This window comes from Parus major, chromosome 4A (assembly GCF_001522545.3).
Source record: "Parus major isolate Abel chromosome 4A, Parus_major1.1, whole genome shotgun sequence".
Classification (NCBI taxonomy): domain Eukaryota; kingdom Metazoa; phylum Chordata; class Aves; order Passeriformes; family Paridae; genus Parus; species Parus major.
Genome location: NC_031772.1, coordinates 12,676,538 through 12,699,232, shown reverse-complemented (window position 1 = coordinate 12,699,232; position 22,695 = coordinate 12,676,538). Strand labels below are relative to the sequence as shown.

The 22,695-nt window shown below is 37.1% G+C and overlaps 2 protein-coding genes across 22 annotated transcripts in view; both read left to right on the top strand.

The window, feature by feature from the left end:
* The window catches only part of MTM1 (myotubularin 1), a 43,138-nt gene extending 38,023 nt beyond the window's left edge, over window positions 1–5,115 (top strand). For 3 of the 7 annotated variants that reach the window (XM_015626091.2, XM_015626090.2, XM_015626092.3), the window contains exons 16-17: window positions 1,785–1,874; window positions 2,003–5,115. In XM_015626091.2, coding sequence (XP_015481577.1) covers window positions 1,785–1,874; window positions 2,003–2,170 — 258 coding nt within the window. In that variant the 3' untranslated portion in view covers window positions 2,171–5,115. Of the gene's footprint in view, window positions 1–463 lie in introns of all 7 variants that reach the window. The other 4 variants (XM_019006502.2, XM_019006504.2, XM_019006503.2 and 1 more) reach the window with 4 other exon arrangements.
* Window positions 5,116–5,282: 167 nt separating this feature from the next.
* The window catches only part of MTMR1 (myotubularin related protein 1), a 72,882-nt gene continuing 55,469 nt past the window's right edge, over window positions 5,283–22,695 (top strand). The window contains exons 1-13 of one of the 15 annotated variants that reach the window (XM_015626075.3): window positions 5,283–5,518; window positions 8,160–8,265; window positions 10,777–10,800; window positions 12,995–13,045; window positions 14,450–14,525; window positions 15,309–15,403; window positions 15,614–15,721; window positions 16,124–16,225; window positions 16,946–17,029; window positions 17,635–17,784; window positions 18,508–18,696; window positions 19,184–19,369; window positions 22,381–22,587. In XM_015626075.3, coding sequence (XP_015481561.1) covers window positions 5,391–5,518; window positions 8,160–8,265; window positions 10,777–10,800; window positions 12,995–13,045; window positions 14,450–14,525; window positions 15,309–15,403; window positions 15,614–15,721; window positions 16,124–16,225; window positions 16,946–17,029; window positions 17,635–17,784; window positions 18,508–18,696; window positions 19,184–19,369; window positions 22,381–22,587 — 1,506 coding nt within the window. In that variant the 5' untranslated portion in view covers window positions 5,283–5,390. Of the gene's footprint in view, window positions 5,519–8,159; window positions 8,266–8,692; window positions 13,046–14,449; window positions 14,526–15,308; window positions 15,404–15,613; window positions 15,722–16,123; window positions 16,226–16,945; window positions 17,030–17,634; window positions 17,785–18,507; window positions 18,697–19,183; window positions 19,370–22,380; window positions 22,588–22,695 lie in introns of those variants that run through there. The other 14 variants (XM_015626073.3, XM_033514162.1, XM_033514163.1 and 11 more) reach the window with 14 other exon arrangements.

Here is a 22,695-nt window from a genome sequence, read left to right as displayed (position 1 = left end):
CTTGGATACATGTCTAAGGGCATTTGATGCTACTGAATCCTGAATGACAATGTTTAGAAATGGGACTTGCTGATCCTTGAAGAGTTGGGGTGTTGGCAACAGAAAAGCATTTGCTTGGTCTTTCTCCATTTGCTGAGAGTGGGTATGAAACAATTTACAAATGAAATGACCTTTTGAATCCTTTCTCTTTCAAAGCTATATGTATTGATGGTAAGATTTAATTTTTTATGTAACATTGATGTCCCAGCATTGTTTATACTGTGGATGAAACCTCTTATTGAAAATTATACAAATGGATCAGATTGGAAGCCCAGAAAAGCTTTTATCAAGTGACACATAGTTCAGTTCTTTGGTTTTAATCCCTGTTTTATCTATACTCAGTGTTTGTTACAGTCTTGCTGTAAATCTCAGCCATGTGGCACATAAAGATTGTGTACAGAGAATTTTTTGTCTTTTTTAACAGCTTGTGGAGATTTGAGTAGGAGAAGATAGAGGAGCAGTTTGTTTGACAGAAGCAGTCTTCACAGTCCAGCCCTTGGAATGAGTCAGTAGTTCTCAAGCAATACACTTCCTTTTCCACAGCTGATCTCTTGTATTATTTACAGCACTTTAGAGGCTTCAGGAAAGCCTGGCAGTTTGCTATGGCTTTTTACAAGTACATTGCCTATTGGAATTGGAAGTTCTGTTTTTAAAGCTTTTGTTGCTTGTTGTGAAAGATGAGGGTGTTTTACAAAAGGTGGATATAAAGATTTATTTTAGGAAGTGAAGGATTTTAAGACATGTAAATTATCTGTAGATCCACTTAAAAATGCAATTTACCATTATTTTGGGTAGCTTTTCAGCAGTTTCTCCTTAGAAATGCAAACCAAAGTGGCAGTATTCCATGCTGCCTCATTTTCACCATTTTTGTACAAAAAACAACTTTTTTTCCTGCACATGAAATTTATGCTTTATCTTTACTTAAGCAACTGAATAATGAACATGTGACCTGAACCACTTTTTTTAATGACCTTTCTTAGTGCCATTCTTTAGAAATATGTTCTGCTAGAAAAACTATTATTCTACATCACCAGTTATCTTATTACCTACATTCAGCATTGATCCAACTTCAACAGTTGCCTCAGCATTCATCAGGATCCTCATGTGGGTGCATAGTGAGTGGTGCACCTCAGAGTGCTGGTTGAACTGGTTTTGAATTGGTGAGGTGTTAACCATTTGCTGCTGCAGCTCCACTGGTGATAAGCTTTGAATTACAGGCAGTTAACTGTGAAACAGCAACAACTTCTAGACAGGTAAATTCAGCTGAATGTAACTTTAGGCTTTCTCTCTGCTTTGGACATTTCTAATAGTTCTTTTCCATTTGTTTCTTTACTCTGAAAAGGAGGTTAAGCTCAAAGTGGAAACAGTTAAGAGGCTCTTTCTGAGTAATCTCCTGAAAGCCAGAGCAGTTGATTTTAAACATGTGGAAGTTTACTTAGAGAACTCACAAATAAAGTTTTTATTTCACTTGTTTATTTACACTAAGTTGCAAATTTACTCTTAAAAAATCAAGTAAATTTCATCAGTGAGAGAAATTATTTAAGCTAAAGACATGGATCTTAATCTGATCAGTGTAATTAAAACAATCTGGCTAAACACTGTGACAGGGAAGATGCTGAAATACTTGGCTTCTGGACTCTAAAACCTTTTCGTTAAAGTCAAGAAAAAATCTTTGGTCAAGGTATACAAGTAACTGTCTTGCACACAATATTAGATAACAAGAAAATAAAATCCATATGCTTCAGGAATTGGTGGCTGATTTTACTGAGTTTGGACAAACTATTTGTGCAAGGATTGACTTTGGGGGAGACAGCTGGAAGGCAGAGGGCTCTCAGGTAAGAGCAATGAGTATTTCTGTTTAGCTATGACTTGCTACACCTGCTGGGAAGCCCCAGATACTTTGAGCAGCATGTGTACAGTTAGTTGGAGTGAAGTGCTAAGACTAACATGGATCTCTTCCTAGCAGCCAAACCTCGTGGAGCAGCGTTACGTGGAACTTCTTGCATTGCGTGATGATTATATCAGGAGACTTGAAGAGCTTCAGATCACAAATAATTCTAAGATATCCAATTCATCAGCCTCATCAACATCTCCCTCACAAATGGTGTCCCAAGTACAAACACATTTTTGAAAGAAATGTTGGCTTCTTTCTATACTGTAATAGCAAGTGGTGCTTAACATAGATCTGTAGCATAAAGAGGAATATTCTAATGCCTTACATTAGACTGTCTTAATACAAATTATTTTAGACTGTCTTCATTTGAAGAGGACTTAAAAAAAACCTCAACTCTTCAATTATGTGCCTTTCAGGACCTGTGGACTGGAAACATTATTAATCAACTCATAGCTATGGTAGGCTTTAAGAATTATTTTGGTAGGCCTGGTACAATTGAAATTAAATTGATTTATTGTTTTCATAAGAATGCTTTAATTTATTACATTTTAGATCATGCTTCTGTAAGGAAATTTATGCTCAGTCTTACATGTCATGAACAGAATATTGGCAGTAGGAATATTTGCATTGTGTAAAATTAGGTATGTCTGTATTCCTATTAGGAATACATTTGTGGAGTTCATGAGAGAAAAATAAATTCTATTGCAAGATGTCAGAGAAAAGTGGTCAAACTTTCTGATTACCTGAGAATTCCAAATTTTCCTTTTTTAAACAGAAATATTAAAGGCATTTCACTGATATGCTTCTAAATAAAAAAATCAAATAGCTCAGTAGATGTCAAAATCAAAGGAACTTTTTTATTGTAAATTGACTTTATTTTTTTTTAAAAAATGAAAGTTGTACTGGATTCTGAGAAGTTTTGTTTGGGCTAGCTGTTCAGCACTAAAGCACAGTACAAATTATTACTGTAGGCAGTATTGGTTCTTTGGATTAATACAGAAATAAATGTTTCCAAAAGAAGGTTTATATAATTAAAAATAGAACCATGGAGACATTGCTTAAATATCCAGCAATTGGCATAGTATTAAAGCTTATTTGTCTTTTAAAAAGAAATGTGCCTGTTTAAAGGAGCTTTTATACCAAAGTAAACAAAAATTCTAAGTTATAAATTATTTTGAAAACTTGTACATTTATACTTTACTATTTAACTCTCCTGTTCAGCAAATTTATTCTAAAGTATTTAAGGGGCTTCACTATCCAAGATTTGCATATAGTGTGTGCACTTATATTGAACATTCAAGTGAGCTCTAGTTTCAAGCCTACCTGTCAGAGGCTTTTTGTAAATCTTTAATTTGTTCCTTTCAGGTATTTTTCAAATAGTTGCAAGCATTTCTAATGACAGCACAAATTTAGCTCTTGATATTTAATTAAAATTTTGCATATTCTCAGAAGTTTAATGATATTCAGGCAGTCCAGGAAATACTGAAAATCAGACTCTGTAAAGGACTCTGATATTGTTATTTTAAAGGAGATACTTTAATGCTTGAGGCTTCTGTCATTGTTAATTATTGTACATGTGGTGAGTTTTGATCTGCAAGATACAATAGGATTATATATAAAGTTTTGTGTAAGTGTATATAATGTAGTTTATTAGAAATTCTGCAAGTTTATAAAGTGTAAATATTTTGCATATGAAAACTAAATTTAAAGGTATGGTTCCATAAAAGAAGTTAAAGTTTAGAGCATATTGAATATTTAAAACGGTATTTTTTCAAAGAAATAAAAATATACCGCCTCTGGATTTAATTTAGTTTATGCACTGAGTTGCACTGTGTTTTCAGGGAAGTTCTGAGCACACAGCATGTGTGTTCTAAATATACAGAATTATATGACTTTCATCCTCTAAATTTCATTCTCCCGTCTATGCTGTCAAGTATGTGTATCCAAAATAACAATGTTGACCCTCAATCTTTACTTGTTATGGTAAGATTCATTACATCAGATAAATGAAGAAGGATACTCAGTTGTTCATGAGGTACTTTACATTTTGAAAGCTATGCATACTCTGGTATATTTGCCTTCTACTTACTTGTGGTTTGTTAAAAAAAAACAACACTATTTTTATCAGAATATTTGAAGTTTCTGTTTTTGCATTTAACATATTGGTGATATCTCTGAGCAGTGTGAAAAAGTTCTGAAAATCTAGTAGTTTTTACTGTGTAAACACTACATGATGATAACCTGTTACATTTGGCATAATGGAAAGGATCTTTTTGCACTTGCTTCATTATGTATTACTTTGTATTACTCTTCAGCTGAATTTGTCTTTGAAGCTCTCTAACATGGCTCTCTATGCAGGCTTGGAGCTTTTCAAGTCAGCAGATAAGTGTTTTAATTATTTTTACATATGAGACCAACGTAGAGGTGATTTTAATCCAATATGTTCTGGAAAATACTACATGTGAATGTAGACATACAAGCGTACCAATGCTAACAGAACATTTCCCTCCTTCCCCTGTAACTGGATGCTCTGGGCTGTCGTTCTGCACAGACCTCCTGTCATCTGTGCACACTGAAGCCTGTTCATTGCCAGAAGCACGCCAGGGGAAGCTTCTGAGGTCGCGTAGATGAGACTTGCAGGCGCCGAGTGCCTTTTCTAGGAGGGGAAAATAGCAGAGCAGGGCTGTCAACATCACTAGCGATGAATGCCGGATATCCCAGTCTTGGAATGCTAGTTTAGGTTTTTTGTATTCTTCCTTCCATGGACATGAAGAGAATTAGCTAGGTTTTGTGCTGGGTTCTGTTACTTAGATTATTTGTTGGATGCTTTCTTTATTTGCTCTTGTCTTACCCTTCCCCTCAGCATCATTGTTCCAGCTGTACCCAAGACATGACTTGTGTGCTACCTCCTTCTGATGTATTGTTAATCTCTGCCTTGAGTTCAGGTGTTTTGTCGCAGCGAGCATTCTGTCATGCATGAGAAAACGTGATCTGTAAATGCGCAGGATCTCCTCACTACTACCGCTTCCTCACTAACCACATCGGCCGCTCTCCTTGGATTACGCGGAACTGCTCTGGAGCCGGGCCCTACGTGTCAGGCGTTGGGTTGGAGGGAGAGCAATGAAAAGCATCCGTTTGCCGTGTATGTGAGGGGAGGGGAAAATAAAGATGTCAGTGCTGAAGTCTCTGCCTCCAACGGCCCTTTTCCTGGCGCGCGTTTCCGTGGTAGGGCCGGAATGGGCGAAGGGCGGGAATTGTCTCAGCTGGGCCCTCCCTCAGCCATGCCTGGCCTCGTCGCCCGCCCACCTCGCTGCGCGGAGGCCTCTGGGAAAGCGCCGCCGACAGGTGACAGCCCTCGGCGCTGCTGGGGCCCCAGGGGCCGGCCTGAGACAGACGGGCCGGGGCGCCGCGGAGAGGCGGGAGTCCGCCCGCCATCCCCGGCGACGCGGCCGGAACCATGGAGCGGGCGGCGGCGGCAGGGCCGGCGGTGGAGGGTGGCGGCGTGAGCCGGCGAGCCGTGCGGGCGGGGGGCGCCGCGGCGGCGGGCGCGGGGTCGCGGCAGCCCAGCACCGAGACCCTGAACAGGTGAGCGGGTCTGGCGGCTGTGGACGGGCCCGGGCAGAGCGGGCTTTAGGAGAGGGGCGTGCCGCGGCTTGCGCGCCCGGGGGTGGCGAGCTGGGGAGGCGGCGGGTGCCCCTTGGCCCAGCACGGTCCCCCGGGCTTGGGGCGGCCTCCTTGGACCCCTCCAGCCCGAGAAGCTTCAATCTGAGGGCGGCTGCTGTGCAGCGGCGAATGGTCTGCGGCGGGAACTGGCTGTTGTCAGTTTCCTACTCTGCTTGCCGTGTGCCGGTAGTGTCGCCGCCTGGCTTGGCCGAGGCTGAGGCGGTCTCGGGCCTTTGGCCCAGGAGTTGGGGCAGCGTCCTGTAAACTTGGGCTGAGACCGTCCGTGGCTTTTGAGTCTCTTCCTGATCGGTTTGGCGTTTTTTTCCTTGCGTGTATTTAATCTGCAGGGGTGTGTGACTGTCCCCAGGCACCACTGTGTATGCGGTGTGTCCCTGAAGTGCTGCCCGTGTGTCCCTGGTGTGTGTAAGTGTGTGGGGTGGGTCCACAGGGTCTCATCAGAAAGGTGCCAGGCCCTGGGTGCTAGTCATTCCTTCACTCAAAAGTTTCCAGCTGAAGGCAGACTTCAGAACCGAACTTAAAAATCCTTAAACAAGGAGTATAAATGAACGGAAGTTTCACCGCGATGAAAACTAAATAAGGAATATTTAAAATCAGTTCCAGTCTCTGTATTCTCCCTTTTTTCTGTTAGTAGAAATATGGGGGTTTACATCACTCTAGTTAAGATGGAAATCAAATGTCCATTTTCTGTCATCAAAACAGACATCTTTGTATTCCTTATTAATGCAATTTCGTATCCTAATTTTCATCTTCCATTCTTCTGCTCTTGCTCTACCCTGGCCCAGTTATATGGCCATTTACTTGTTTGCCAGTACCAGCCCAGGCCAATGTGTGTGACTGCAGATGAGATAGAATGCAAAGGCTGTCAGTACTGGTGTGTCCCCCACTGGTGCATAAGGAGAAGGCACATTGATGTGATCAGTGTTCTGTGGAACACTGACACATCCCCTACACTGGTCTCAGGGGACGGTCCTGCATACATAATTCTCCTGTTGCTCTTAACTCTGTTGATGTAGTGATTCCTTGTGAAGATAAGCTATAGGAAAAGAAATTCTTAATTAACAGCTGAATGCTTACTTGAAAACAAACTTAGGCAAGCCCGAAAGAGCTACACTGCAAATTAAGGAGATGTGAGCAAAGGAGAAATAAAGGAGGTAAGAAAAGGACTACTGTAGGATTTAGGCGTTGGGCTCTTTTGCAAAACTTAAGTGAAGAGTAAGTAAATCTGGGTTTGAGTTCAGCACTAACTTGTGACTTATCTTAGTTGTTCAAGCAGGACTATCATAGATCTGTTTTAGTTGCAAAACAACATTGTAAGATCTAGTCCTGTGTAGAATGTACAGGTGGGGAGAAAGCTATTAAAATTTATCAGAAAAGTTTTGAAAGATCTTTCATTTCAGGTATGATGTTATTGCATGGATCTGTGCCTTATAAATTGCTATAGTGGCAGAGTTAATGTAAGGAAAGATCTCTTGTTCAGTAGTAATTGGTTATCTAAGACTGTTACCCCACCCTCTTAATGTCCAAGGTGTGGTGGACCCACTGGGTGCTGGATATATGTAAGTATATTCACTTCAATGTTGTCGTGCATTCATAGAATCCAAAGCTAGTTTGTGAATTAATGAAAAAAATAAAAAAAAAAACCCTAGTATTTTCTTTCTGTATTTGACTTCTGAATAAGCATTCAATTTGTAGAAGAGCACAGCTGAATGGTTGAAAAGTGGCAGTTATCTAAGATACCAGCTGAGGCTGCAGTAACATTCAGGGAACAATTCCCTCAGGCATTCCCAGTTTTTCCTTGGATACCGGTATGTGTTGAGGCAGACCTAGTGCATTTCAGACTCATTGCTTCTCCCTCTCAGTACTGTATTACTTGTGAGCAGCACTGGTTCAGGGGACTGTTCTCACATTGCATCACCAATTAATCAGTGGGGTTTAGTGCAGTTCAGATGCTTTAAGGTTCTTGTAAACACCCTACACTGTACAATTCAGTGCTGTAGCAGGGGAAAGTGCCCTAAAAATTATTCAGGGTTTATTTCATGAACTGGAAAAAAATGCAGCTATCTAGAAGTTATCCTTTAGAAAACATATATTTTCAACATTTAATATAGAATACAACATTAGCATAGCTTAAATTTTTTAATACTAGCATGAAGTAATTTAATTTTGAGAATTTAGAGAATAATCAGATCATATTAATAAGGACAGTATAAGGAGATTCCTATTACTTGGCCAAACTTGTTCCATGGATGGCTTTAAGAAAAAAGAGTGTGAATAGTAAAAAATAATCTGGATAAGGAACAGAACATTTTTAAATTTTCTAGGATCTTAACCTCGTGACAGCTCTGTCTCTGACATGATATAGTAAAATTATTTTTCCTAATTTGATCAGTAAAATAGTTGCACTCTGCCCACAAAGCAAGCTAAGTTTTATCATGTTAGTAATCACTTGCAGTGTTGCTTTCTGAATCTGTTCAGTTGCTGTGCTGTTCAAAATACACATTTTGAATTACTGCTAAATAATTTGAAATTTCTGGTTTTGTAGCCCGACTGGATCCCACGTGGAATGGTGTAAACAACTGATAGCTGCAACCATTTCAAGTCAGATTTCAGGGTCTGTCCCTTCAGAGGGTGTAGCCAAAGACTACAGGGTAAGTGACTTGAGGAATGCATTGATTTGTTTTAAGATACAAGCCTGGAAGATAGGGAAGGTCCTTGCTATCTTTGATTAGCAGGTGGAAAGTGCTTGAGTAATCACTGAGTGTTTCAGAACTAGAAACATCTCATTGTGCCTAGGAGTCTTTTGAATTTGCTTCCTGTTTTTCTCCATAGTTAAAATAGTGCCACTGAAGTCTACAGAATAAAAATTACTAAGAAGTGAAAGGAAATTTTAAAACTCTATGTTTTGAATAAAATATCAAGAGTGAGTTGTCTTTTCTTTTGATTGCTATATAAAATAATTGGTAAACTAGATTATAATTACAGGTTGAAATGGTTTCTAGTGTATATTATTCAGAGTACAGAATTAAGCCCATCATATTTCACCAAAAAAAAATTAATGTCTTTGTTACTGTGCAGGGAACTTAACTGAGTATCATTTTTGATGGGGTTTCTCCAGAGACACAGAATTTAGCATCAAACAGACAAACAAATCACCTTTTTCATTCCCTCCCAGCAACGTTTTTGTCACTAAGGTAACGAATGCACCGTATGGTTTCCCTGAGTTCTACTGTGCTTTTGTGCCCCTGTTCTTTCACTAGCTAATTGGCTGTTCCCTTCATGGAGCCACTCTACTCAGCTGTCAAGGATGGAGCATGGGCATTTTTCTCCTCTCACGTGACAGAAGTTATCCATGTTTCAATTCACTTTAAGAAGTCCAACTTGGTGCTGTCTAGATCCCTTTTTCTTCCTAGATTTGTAAGAATTTTATTGTCTTCATAGAAAATAGCCAAAGGAAGATTTTTACTTCCTATTCTTGTTTCAACTAGATTTTAATTCATGTGTGCTCTGAGGTTACAAAGTATGTTTCCTGGAAACAGTGTATTTTAGATTGAGTGATAGCAGGTCAGATTCAGCCTGAGTCTGAGATGAGTCCACAAAATATTTTTGACTGTAGTGTATTTAAAAGTTCAACCTCAACAGAGTTTCACACTGTTGGCACAATCAGCAGTTTGTAAAGAGTAGCTCTCCCATACTACAACAGCTCCATTGCAAATGTTTGCTCCAGGTCAAGGCCAACATTTTTGGTAAAACACTGTGGGAAACTTTGCATTACATCTGTTGATGTTGTATTTGCCAAGGATTTCATTTTAGTAAAATCCAAGTGTGTAAACTTGGTGTTCAGTTTATTTCTGAGTAGAATGCATTCCTCTGGAATGAAGAGCACTGTTTAATTTTGGATACACAGGATAACTTCCATCTCTATACCAAACTCATCTCAGATATTATTTAAGAGGAATAAATCTTTTAACGCCTAATTAAAATTCTACTTCATCTTTTGTCTCTGAGAAATAAACTAAAAGGATTTAAGTCTGATGTTTTAAATTAAGAACTTTTGTGGATAAATTGTATTTGGCATAATTGCTGTGATTTGAAATCCCATATTTGTATATAGCATGATGGAATTTTTAGTTTCTTAATTAATTTCAGTACCACTAACAGGTTGGGTTCACTCATTATTGTGGAATCCACACATTAAAAGACAATGCTCATATGATAGCTCAGTCTTCCTTTGAGACATCTTTTTCTTTCAATGCCCTTTCCTGGGTCTTCATTACCTTTGGTTACCTGGAATTGCTGCATTTAGAGACTATCTTACAACTCGGAACCTTCAGATCGGGTCAGATGTGTGTTTGCTTCTGGAACTGGTCAGGCAGTCCTGTTAGTTTGTGCTGGATTTACCAGGAACTCACTACTTACTGTTTCTTTCATCCCTTTTTTATTGTTTAAATTAATATGTTTCCAAAACCAGGTAAATATATTGATTCACATATCTAAAAGTGTTACTGACGTTACTTTTATATGACTTACCCTACCAGGGAGTTAGGAAGCAAAGGGGACGTTAATGGAACGGTCAGAACTGGAGAACACAGGGGAGGTCTTGCTTACTAAACCCTACAGCAACGTGATCTCAGTCTGAGTTGAGCTCTGCTCTGTGTGTCTTCTCTGACACATGCTCTGTGCAGAGTGTTCTTGAATGAGTGGCTCATATAAATGAAAATGTCTCAGATTGTAGTTGCTGACTACAAACACTCAGAATTTGGGAAGAGTTGTCTTTTTTTGAAAGGTTGGGTGCCTCTCCTTCATGGTTGTTAGTGCAGGCTTATTGTCTTCCACCTAGAGGGATTACGAGGCTCTTTATTCTCTTTTAACAATAGCACAGTGCAGCAGGATAAAAGGGTGATTAGAAATGAATGTTTCCAAAGAGCTTGGAATTTGTTACATTACTAAAATGAAATGTCTGTGATTTTTTTCAGACCAAAACAATTCTGTAAATGAGAGCTACTAGTTCTGAGTAGTTTTGTTTTGCTCTTTCAAAATCCAGCTATAATTAAGATGTTTGGGAGTAGAGTTCTTTAGAAAATCTGGTGAAATAAGATATAGTATCGTTAACAAATCAAATCTGTGTTTCATTGGATAACATTTTGTATTTTAACTAACAGGTGTACAGGAGGCCAGTTATACGGGTAAGATTACCTTTGGCTAGCAGTGAACAGCCTCCTACCTGTGTGTCTCTTGTGCTGTGTGAGATCTTGGTGTGTCAAGCATTCTTTACCTCATTAATGGGTTTTATGAACCAGACCATTTTGCTATGCAGTTGCCACAGAAATGCTTTATATACAATACAATGTTTTCATGAGCAATAAAAGTCAATATGTAAGAGAGCAATATTTTAAAATTATGTTATAAATGTGCAATACTAACTTCAGTTTTATTACATTTTGACAAAATGGATGCTTGCAATTCAGATTTACATGCTTCAGACTGCTGAGTACTGTGTTAGCAGCTCTAACATATCTATGTTAAAGAATACCAGTGGTAAAAGTGTTACATCTGCATCTGTCCTATTTAAATAAGCTCCAAATTCATGCATGCCCTTGTACTTGTTTTAAATTAGTTGTTACCAAGGTGTAATAAGATTGAAAGTTAGGTTTGAAGTTAGGCACTAGTGCAACCTTACATCTTTTTAATTATAATTTTGAGACTAGGGATTTGACTACTGTTCATTGAAGATTAAAAAGGGCATGCCTTGTTTACTTGCCCCTCCCTCAGTAACATTTATGGAGTGAGAAATGATCTGGATAGTATTCTGACATTGTTCATGAAATGTGTCCAACACTTTTATACGAACAAAGACCTCTTGTTCAGTCTGAAACCAAGAGATGAAGTCTGAATGATTTCTTTTTCTCGTCTGTTGTTTATGTATTTAAAAATGATGTGTTTAGTCCAACCATACAAATCCACAAGTTGATCTTTTCCTTTTTCTTTTAAATAGATAGTGTTTCAAATAATTGGTCTGAGTTGAGTAACAGAAACTTGTTTTGTTCAGATGTTCCCAGTTCTTTATAAAGGCTTTGATATTTGAACAGTTTGCTCTGCTTCCTTATCTTTTATATATTTAATTTATTTTGATGCATTTGCTCATTGTCCTGCTGGTTTTCTTCCAGAGATCACAATGTCTCCTTTTCTTAGATTTCAGAAACAACATAATTATGATCTGAAATATAAATAATTCCTGTATAACAGAATTCTAACCATATCTAAATGTTAGTAGTCCTTTATAACTTGAAGGGGTTTTTTAATTACTTGTACCTTTTTAAACTCATGTTGAGTTCAAATTATTTGAAGATACCTGAAGTCCTTCTTCTAAGCTGTTTCTTGAGGGTTCTCTAAAAATACTGTAAAAAGAAAAAATGACATCTAACAAACACTTGTAAATTTGGACTGAGGCTGATTTTACAGTCTGACCAAGTGAGAAGTTCTTTGCATTTGAACTGGGAGTAATAAACTGTCATGAGCACAACTTCTCTCCTGTTGTTAAAGAAAGAAGATGGAAGAACCTTTTTGGTGGATCATGTTAAAACAATCCCTTCAACTGACCCGATGACATTTGTGTTTCTCTCTGGTGTGCAAAAGGACTTTATGTTTATTAAAGAAATTTAATTAATGTTCAGGATTTGCTGCCAATTGATGCAAAAATAAATTAACATGAAAATGTGAACTGTTTGCATATTTTGCTATGAGTAGCAATTTTAGATTCTGTGAAGTCACAACTCTGTATGACAACTCTGCAAGAATAAAGTTTCAAGCAACAACAGAGAAGTTGCCGGAAAGATGTATAAAACTATGAGGTTGAGAGTTCAATTACAATGTGTTTTACACAGCAAAACTTTTTTAAAGTGTCTAGGTACTTCTATTTGATGTTGACCTATTTTTTCCTGTGAAAGATTGCATGAGTTTTCCCATAATGCTGCCATTGCAAGTTGTACTTAATTTCTTCTATTGGTAAGCATGCGGCATACTTGAAATTAATTTTCTTCATTGTAAGGTTATTTGTCTTAAAAAGGCAGTACATACTTTTATGTTCTTATCTACCAGTACTGACTTTTTTTTGAAACAGGGAGTAAATTTTTCATTTTGTGATGTGCCAAGTAACATTCAAAGGATGGTGCTAATAGCTTGGATTCTTTTCTGTGGAAAGTATCATGTGCCAGGAGTAAGATTTTGGAAAGCTAAACTGGAGTTAAAGTATATGCTGTCTTTTTAAGGAAATTTTAAAAAGGGAAACAAAAAAAGCTAAGATTCTGTCCTTTCACCTGTTGTCTGCAATTTTTTTGCTGTTACTTCTTTCTTGCCCTACTGCTGCCTCATGCAAAGCAGGAGATTCAGGATGGACACAATGGCTATCATTCTGAAGCAGAAACTGATCAGGTGGCAAGTTTTACTCATCTTTCATTCATTAAATATGTAGCAATGTACTATAAATTAGTACTCATACAGTGCATACAAATCTTACTTTTCTCATGCAGGAGAAGCCCTAGAAAGCATTTAGTGTGTAACTGGTTATGTGCCAGGCAGAGTTTTCTTGTAAGGTCTTGCAGTCTAAAATGTAATAAGCATAATGTAATGAGCATAAGCTCTGTCTAACAGAGCACATCCGCTCTCCATTTGTAAGCACTGGCTATTACTCTGCACGTTATTTTTTGTGATTGAACATAAAATTCCAAAAGTTTACAAGGAAATCTGAAACCAGAGATCAGCTGAAATATTTTTAGAGATTACTTATTAGTGAGAGCTTGAGGTAGTCTGGAAGCAGACCCTACCAATTACTTCTGTGTGGGTCAGAGCTGCAATACAAGGGGAGGGTTAATTGTTCTAACAAGGTAGCCCATTATATTTATTCAGGATGTAAAAATTTGAAACCCTAATCTCATTATTTTGACCTGAAACAGATCACTTTCTTAGATGGTCCTTAACAGTCCCAGAAACGGTTTCATGCTTTATGCTTTATTACAATCTTTAGTACATTAAGTCTTATTTAATTACTAATTTAAATTAGTAAATCTTAGCTGCCAACAAAGGACCCAAAGAATCCATCATGTATCATTCAGCAATGAAGCCATTTACCACAGTGAAAATGTATTAAACTAACTTATTTTTAAATTGTTAATTGTTCTTCTATATTTTGTTATTACTTCATTCTTAATCTGACAATCTGGATCCAGAATTCCTATAGTGAACCTATTCTGTAACCTGTGGCACTCTCAGTATGATATTGATTGAAATAGAGCATTGTGGAGTGCTTCTTGCTATCAAAATCACAAAGCTAAAATGTTAAATAAATAAAGTTTCTGCCATATAATTCTCTCAGGTGAAAATACTCAAATATTAAAAAATCAGCATTAGAATTTAAAAAAGAAAAGAGCTTTAAAATGCTCTCAGATAAAATGCCCCGAATAATACTTGCTTTCAGCAAAACACTAACAAATTATTACTAATTTGGGCTGATCTTATTGTTCAGATTTTTGTATGCTGTATATAGCTAGCATGTGAAACTAATTGTTGCATACATGCTTTGTTACTAATATGTTACTAACATGTATGTTAGATTTATAACATATATAATATGTGTGTTATGTTTGTAGTACTAATTTTTGTATTTGTTTATTTGTTTTTTCTTTTACTGTGGTTAAAGTTTAGTACAGTTGTGTGATTTTTTAAAAAGATGCACTTCTTGTGTTCCAGTAATCTGGTAAAAAAAGCAGTTTGCATCAAAATATATCAATGTGTACAGATGAAGAATGAGATTTACTCATGATTTTGGATTTTTGCCAGGCACTGCGGGATGGAAACAAACTGGCACAGATGGAAGAGGCTCCACTTTTTCCTGGAGAATCAATCAAAGTTATCGGTAAGTGTACTACTGAGTACTGCACTGAACACTATTAAATTGCTAGTTAATTTAAAAACAGAATATTATTTCCTTTTTACTTTTGTTATTTTATTTAATGCCACTTAAGATTAGCTTATTAGATGTGGATTTCTTTTCTTTGTCTTTTAAATCCAAGTGTAGGAAGGATAAATCAGATCCAGAGGATGACTTGCTCCATATAGACATAGTTTTACTTTTCCTAAGGTTTTTTTGTTCCACGGAGGTGTATGTACTGTATTTCTGCCTGGGGGTGCCAAGGATATTTCATAGATTCAAAATTCCTAGAGCAAAAAAAGATGAAGTATGGTAAACTTACTTTCCAGTTCTTAGTGGGATTTATTTCACTTTGGCACGAGACAGCAAGCTCTTTGTTAGCAGTGCAGTACTTGGGTAGGAAAGAATACCAGCAAATAATAGTGAAAACAAAGGTATTAGCATAGAACTGAATTACTTGGAGATTGGGTGCATGTGGATCATTACTTGCCACATTGGATGCTCTGTCTCTGAGGAGAGTGTGGGTGCTCTGCATCTCAGTGCAGGGACCAGAGCTGCCTGCATCTGGGGGTACCTGCAGGTGCTGGGGACCTGTCTGCCCTTGCTGCAGCTCTGCCCCAGGTGTTTATTGCTTTCATTTTTGAGATAAAGACAACTCTGCAAGAATAAACTTTCCTAAAGAGGTCAAGCATCAAAATCTTACGAGTTTCAAATGAAAATAGAATGTCTATAATAGTAAAATAAAGCTTTAATTGATCTGTTTTCCAGCTAAGGATGTTATGTATATCTGCCCATTTATGGGAGCAGTCAGTGGTACGCTCACAGTGACGGACTTCAGAATGTTTATCAAAAGTGTTGAGAGGGTAAGACTTCACTATCTATCTGCCTGTTGTTTCAGGTAGGCATGTTGCTGAAGTAGATTTCAGAAAGTGACAAATTCAGTGAAGTGTGATGTTTCACAGCAGTCTACTAAACCGGAATTACTGTTGGCTCTATTGAAACACGCATGAATAATACTAATTTGTATTTCTTCTAATGTAATGAAATCCATTTGTTTTATATACAAATTTCAGGATCCACCTTTTGTTGTTGATGTTCCCCTTGGAGTTATAAGTAGGGTTGAAAAAATTGGAGTACAGAGCCATGGAGAAAATTCATGTGGTATAGAAATAGTTTGCAAGGTAAGGCATGGTAGAGATTTATTGATATTAAAGCATTTTAATTTCATTTTTCTGTAAGAGGAATCTGCCAGTCCATGTGCTGTTTTTCTGTCTGATCAGTTCCTTGTATTTGAATTATGCTTCATTTCTTTCAATTCCTCTTTGATACTTGCAGTCTTAAACACTTCTGCCTTTTGTCTGAAGAGTGAATTCAAAGGAAAAGTGAGGATTTTTATATCAAGCATCTCTAATGACAGTCCTAGTTATTTCATATGAATGCTTACAGAACTCTGTTCTTTTGGGAGTTAGATGATGTCAGTGACTTAGTGTTCTATAGATGCCTTCATTCAATCAAATATCTTATAACAGTTTCTTCTTTTTTTAAATTTATCATAGAGTAAAACTATAACTTATTTTTGACAGGATATGAGAAATTTGCGGCTGGCCTATAAACAGGAGGAGCAGAACAGACTGGAGATCTTTGAAAACCTTGTAACACGTGCATTTCCTGTTTCTAATGGGCTGGTAAGTCTTTAAGATGGAGAAGAGGCTGTTACTGGCTCTCCACTTTTGGGAAAGTGTAGGGGAGGAAATACAAAGGCTGCATAACAAACTTTGAAGTGTTGATTCATAAAATCTGTTGTAGAGCGGGCCAGCCACTCTGACCTTGTGTGCTTTTTTGCATTAATTCATCAAACACTGCTGTGTCTTGCTGTTGGTGAAGTTAGTTTATACATAACCCTTGAGATCTAATACATATACATATACATAACCCTTTGCCTAATGTTGCTGATTAAAAATATATATGTATTGACTCTTATTTTCTGAAGTAGGTAATTCAGTCTAGAAGTTCTATCTAATACAACAAATAAGTAGAATTAGTCTTGTTATTAGTTAGTGCAGAATTTGATTTCATTTGCTTATGTGGGTAAGGAGCTGGTTGGGAGGTAGGAAACCAATTTTCTCATCTTGGTATTGCCATTGATGAGTTGTGTGATCAGAAGCAAGCAACTTCAATTTTCTGTTTCCTGTCTTGGTGTTTTGTTAACTTTAAACTCACACTTCATGGAAAAAACTATCTTCTTTCTAGCTCAGTGTTTTCCAGTCTTGACTGAAGGTGTTATGTCTGCTGTTCAAGAGTTTTAGAAGTGTTAGATTTGAAATACTGGAGTGCTGACTATTATGGAGTTACCATGCATAAAACCTTTCAGGTGGTAATTTATGATTTTGCTTTGTTGTTTGTAGCCTCTTTTTGCATTCAGCTACAAAGAAAAGTTTGCTGTTAATGGCTGGAAAGTGTATGATCCAATGGCAGAATATAAGAGGCAGGTAAGTTGTAGAATACTTGGTATTCTATACTTGGTATTTTTTTTTTTCTTCCATCTCCCCCAGTGCCACTTAAACAAGGAAAAAATGTTACAGAAAACTCATAATTTTCAGCTCTTGCTACATAGATTGTCTGCATCTCATGTTTAGATAATAAAATGCAAGTGGCCTGAGTTTGATTGCATTGAGCACCTGCTAAAGTTGGTGGAGATACAGGTGCTGAGTACTTGAGAAAATTGGTCTAATTTAACATGGTTCTGAAATCCACATTTTTCAAGTGCTGTTTCTAATTTTTTTTATAAAGCTTCTACAAAGCTTTATAAAAAATTTGATTTGAATAAGCATCACCAAACAGAGAAGTAACTGTAAATTGTAATTTTAAATCTACATATTCTGCATGGTTATTTTCCTTATCACTTTAGTAGGAAAGACTTCCATTGATTTATGATTCAGTATGAAGACCTAAGTTTATAGCTTATTAAAAAAAAAAAAAAAGTGGGCATGCCTTTTTTTTAGAAGTATGCAGCACATAAAATTTTTCATTGCCTCAAAGTCAGATATGTAAAGGTCTAACCTTAAAAATCCAAAATTGTATTGTTTTCATACAGGGCTTGCCCAATGAGAGTTGGAAAATATCTAAAATTAACAGCACCTATGAGCTTTGTGATACATATCCTGCTGTTCTTGTTGTGCCAACCAGTGTAAAGGACGATGACCTCTCAAAAGTGGCAGCATTTAGAGCAAAGGGGAGAATTCCTGTAAGTGAAATTTGTACAAGAGAATATAAGTATTTTAGAAATTTGTAGCTTTTAAGAAATTATTCGTGTTTTTTTAGGCTTTGTTTTTTAAGTAACAGTGGGATGGCTTCCTTCCTGATGGAATGGGGGGCAAAGAAAGAAGTAGGCTCAATGGGTTTAGAACTGAAGGGAGCATCTCAAGTGTGAGTTTAATTGCACAATTATTGTACTGTGTAGTAAGTTTTTTGTTTGGATTACCACTTCTAGGCCACAATGGTATCTGATGCTCTGGCATGTATTAGCTTGTGCTCTGATTTGGAGTAGAATGCGTCATAGCCATAGTGCTTTGCCTGAGAATAGACAAGGTCTCATTAGAACACCTTTAAAAATGTTAGATTGTGTTGGTTTTCCTGCTTAGCAAGGTAGTGTACAGATCCATAGTCTTCCACATGGAAGCAGGTTTTATTCTTCCATTGCCCTTTTGTTTTTTCCAATTAGAATAATACAGGCTTAGTTGCTGATATAAATAAAAGCTGTTTAGAATCACTCTGTATTTCAGACTCAGATTGGGGATGAGCAGTCAGTGCTAGTGTGCTGTCAATATGTTTTTGCATCAGTCTGTCCTTAAACTCGCATTTGTTGATTTGCCAGGAAATAATGACAAACAGGCAATGTGATTGTCTAGTTGTTCTCTGGCCTGCTGCTTTTATAGTAGTGTAGTAAATTAGTTTTCTTTTATTCCAGGTGTTGTCCTGGATTCATCCTGAGAGTCAAGCAACAATAACACGATGCAGCCAGCCATCAGTTGGCCCAAATGATAAGCGTTGCAAGGAAGATGAAAAATATTTGCAGACAATTATGGATGCCAATGCTCAGTCACATAAACTTATCATCTTTGATGCCAGGCAGAATAGTGTTGCAGACACAAACAAGGTAGGTTTGTATCATCACTGGTATTAGTTCATCAGCCTTATTACAGGGCTGAAGCTTGAGCCAGATATCAGGATGTGGAGAATCTGATTTTGAAAAGAGATAAGAAGGGGTCCCTAAAGAGGGCAGGGGAAGGAAGGTAAGTTGCTTGTAGCATTTTCGAACAGCTGGCAGGAATCAAGGATAGCATGAAGATGTAGCTGAGAAATTATGCAGTAAAGCTCACAGAAGACCATAGCTTTAATTGATAAAAAGGGAAAGGTGTATGGATGTATTATCAAATGTAGCTTGTTACAATCAGAATTTCTTTCGCCTAAAAAAACCTCTATTTTTTTTAGAAAAACAAAAGCCTAAAATATGATTTTATTAGCACTGAAATAATCCCTTCCCTAAGAAAATGCTGAAACTTAAGTAAAGTAACTCTCTCTGCCTTGTACTGAAGTCCTATACATGTTCTTTTTATTGTCTGTTTTTACCTTTTGAATTACAGGCTAAAGGTGGAGGATATGAAAGTGAAAGTGCCTACCCAAATGCAGAGCTGGTCTTTCTGGAGATTCATAATATACATGTCATGAGAGAATCCCTGCGGAAACTTAAAGAAATTGTTTATCCTACTATTGATGAGACTCGGTGGCTGTCAAATGTGGACTCCACACACTGGCTGGAATATATAAGGGTAAAGTGCTTTTGATGTGAAAAGTGAATTACTTTTTTAAACCATGTTTTTAACTTCTGAAAATATTGCTCAAATAATGTTGAAACTCAAGCATGTTGCTTTAATCAGAATAATCTTGTGAAAAAGTATAATTTTTAAATAGTCACTTAGAACACAGCATTTTAAGCATTCTGTAATAACTTAGTATTTCTAGTTTTATGTACTGGCAGACAGTGAGTTTATTCTTGATAACACAGTATCATATTAACTGCTGTGTTTTATTTTCTCGAGAAAGAATGTTGGTGGACAGTCCAGCATTATCCCTCTTGTTTGGAAGAATGTACTGGGAACATCAGATTATATTTGAGTGCCTGTCAAAAGGACTTGACTGTGAATTCTGCAGTCTGTCTCATCCTTCTCTCCTTCAGTTCAGTGTTACAGTTATTGTGATGGGCACCTACGTTTTTATGAGCTGTTCTTAGCCAGTGATACCATGTTATCATCTGCCCTATTATTTAACATAATATTAAAATAAATCACTACCACATTTGGTTTTACAGTCAGTTTCACTAACCTTTGAAATTATTTTAGAGTAGATTATTTCATTACCACATTCAGTCCTCTGTTTATGAATAATATGGATGGAGTGTAATTTGTTTTATTAGCAGCTGGTTAAAATGTCACTCATGCAAAACATGTTTGCGATCATACATTAGTTTGACTCTTTTAAGCAGTGCCTGCTGACAACTGCAGCAGAGCCAGTAGAGGGAGCAAACATGAAATTAAGAGTCAAATTTAATGATATTTTGGGAAGAGTTTAATTTTCTTATTCTCTTGAATTTGAACCATTGAAACAACTTTGGGATTCTAAGTATCTGGAAACCTTTTCTCATCAGCCTGGCCTTTTACTGTCATCTGTTTTGTGCCTGTGGTCACCTTTCATTGCCACTGACTCTGGTGGGGGTTCCTGGATTAGACAGTGTCGGGAGTGAACTTTGATAGCACCAGGTGACAATAGCATAATAATTGGAAATTTAATTTAAATTGTTTTGAAGAATTGACATGTGTGACATTCTTCACTGATGTGTCCCTTACATGCTACTTCACTTTAACTGTACTGACAACAGGAATTTCAGGCTGATTTCTTGAAACCTAACATTATTGTGTTAACAGTGTTGATAGTGTCTCTCTGATATTTTTTTCCAAGAGTTCTTTGCTTTTTGATTTGGCTTGTAATAGCACTAATAAGCCATAGCTTTACTCTTTAACACATCTGCTGTTTTTTGGGCTCAATCCAGTGTGGCTGTGTCCCAGTTTAATGCAATGCATTACTAGAAATTCTCCTTCCAACCCCTGGCATCCACAATGCTTCAGAGATGGTCTAGGAGTATCTGTGAAGGCACCAGTAACTCTGTGTGTGAAGACAGTAGTAACAATATGAATAGAGGCACTTTGTGCTTATTGCATACCCAGACTGTTTTCTGTCTGAGGGTAGAACTTGTACCATTAACTATTTTTCAATTCTCATTTTGTAAACCAATCCAAAACCAGTTATTCTTTAGGAGCCCTAACTGAAATACTGTGATGGTTACCAAGTTTTGAAAACTCTGTAAAAAATATTAAATTTGTAGAGGAAGCTGCTTTCTGAAGGCTATTGTTTGAAGTGAAATAAAGTGCTTCACATACTCCATAGGTACTTGCTGAATTAATAGTAAATGTGTTTTCTGTCTCCCATTCTCTGCTAACTTTCTGTACCTGTTCTGTTGTTTATTTCCAGCTGTTTTCCTTCAGAGGAATTTGTGTTCTCTTTAAAGCAAGCTATTGCATACCTGTATGTTAAATAGATTAGTTTTCTGCTTTTATTGAACACCAAACGGTTTCAATATTAATGCAGTTGATCTTTCTAACTGAAATAATTGTCATTTAACTAGTCCAGACCACAAACTCTGCTCCCTCATAGACACTTTTGTATTGTTTCTTGATATTTCCCCTCTGGCATCCTTCAGTTCTACCATAAAAGATATGCTTAATGAAAGACAGAATCAATGAAAACTGTCTCTAAAACATGGTTCTTGAAATATGTTTGAAGACTGGTTTTGTGCATAGCTTCTCCAGCAGATGCTGGCTTTTCTACTTCCCAGAAGATGATTTTGCATGCCTAGGAAGAGAAAAGTGCAAATATTTTGCAAGATTCTGTTTTCTGATGTTGGAATGCAGTATAGGAATTCTTCTGTGGTCCCTTTTCTAGTGTTTTTTTTCTCCACATATATTTCAGTGAAATGATAGGTCATGTTAGAGACAAGTCTACACAGGAGAGAGATTATTTAAGTTTTTTAAAAACTAGAGGGTGGAATCAGGGAACAAAAGAGGTGGGAGTTTGAGAGGAGTGAAGAGTAACAAGTTCACACAGGTGACCTCAGTCCTGTGCCATCTCTGTCCTGTGCTTTCCTGCATTGGTCCTGAATTCATGGTATTGATGGTCAGCTCAGAAGCTGAATACAATGTATACTTCATGCAGCAACAAATTAGAACAAGTTCCCAGCCAGGGGTTTCTGGTTTTGTTTGGGTTGTGTTTTGATACAGATTAGTTGGATGATTTGTCTCTTTATCTAAACTCAGTAGTTTCAGTTGAACTGAAAAAGGATCAAAAAAGAGTGATTGATTAGTGTGAACTTTTGAAAAGCTCAAATCTTCAGCCTTTGGAATAGATTACAGTATTTGTGTCTTATCATAATACAAATATAAATTAATTTAGAGAAGGGATTCCCAGGTTCATTTTTTATGTGCTGCTAGTAATGGATATCTGGTAAGAACTCTGTCCTGGACAACAGAGTGCACACAGTCTTTGTACCTCTAGGAATATGGATTCCACTGTTTGGAAATCTCTAATTTAAAACATTGTCATCAGTATAATTATGTAATAAAACTGAAATTTTAAAACATAATGAATTAAAGAGTATAAAATCTTAACCTTTTTTTTTGGTAGAATTTTGTTAGTATTTAATACTCTCATTTCTTCATTTTTGTTTAAGATGCTTCTTGCTGGAGCAGTAAGAATTGCAGATAAAATTGAATCTGGTAAAACCTCTGTAGTGGTGCACTGCAGTGATGGCTGGGATCGAACTGCGCAGCTCACTGCACTGGCCATGCTTATGCTGGACAGCTATTACAGAACCATCAAGGGCTTTGAAGTACTTGTAGAGAAAGAATGGATAAGTTTTGGACATCGATTTGCAATGGTAAGCTGGAAAATTTAGTGTGCCATTTGTCACCTTCAGGGCTTTTACTTTGAATAACACGTTTTTTCACAGTACTCTGCTGCATTTTAGTTATTGTCTCTGGTGTCC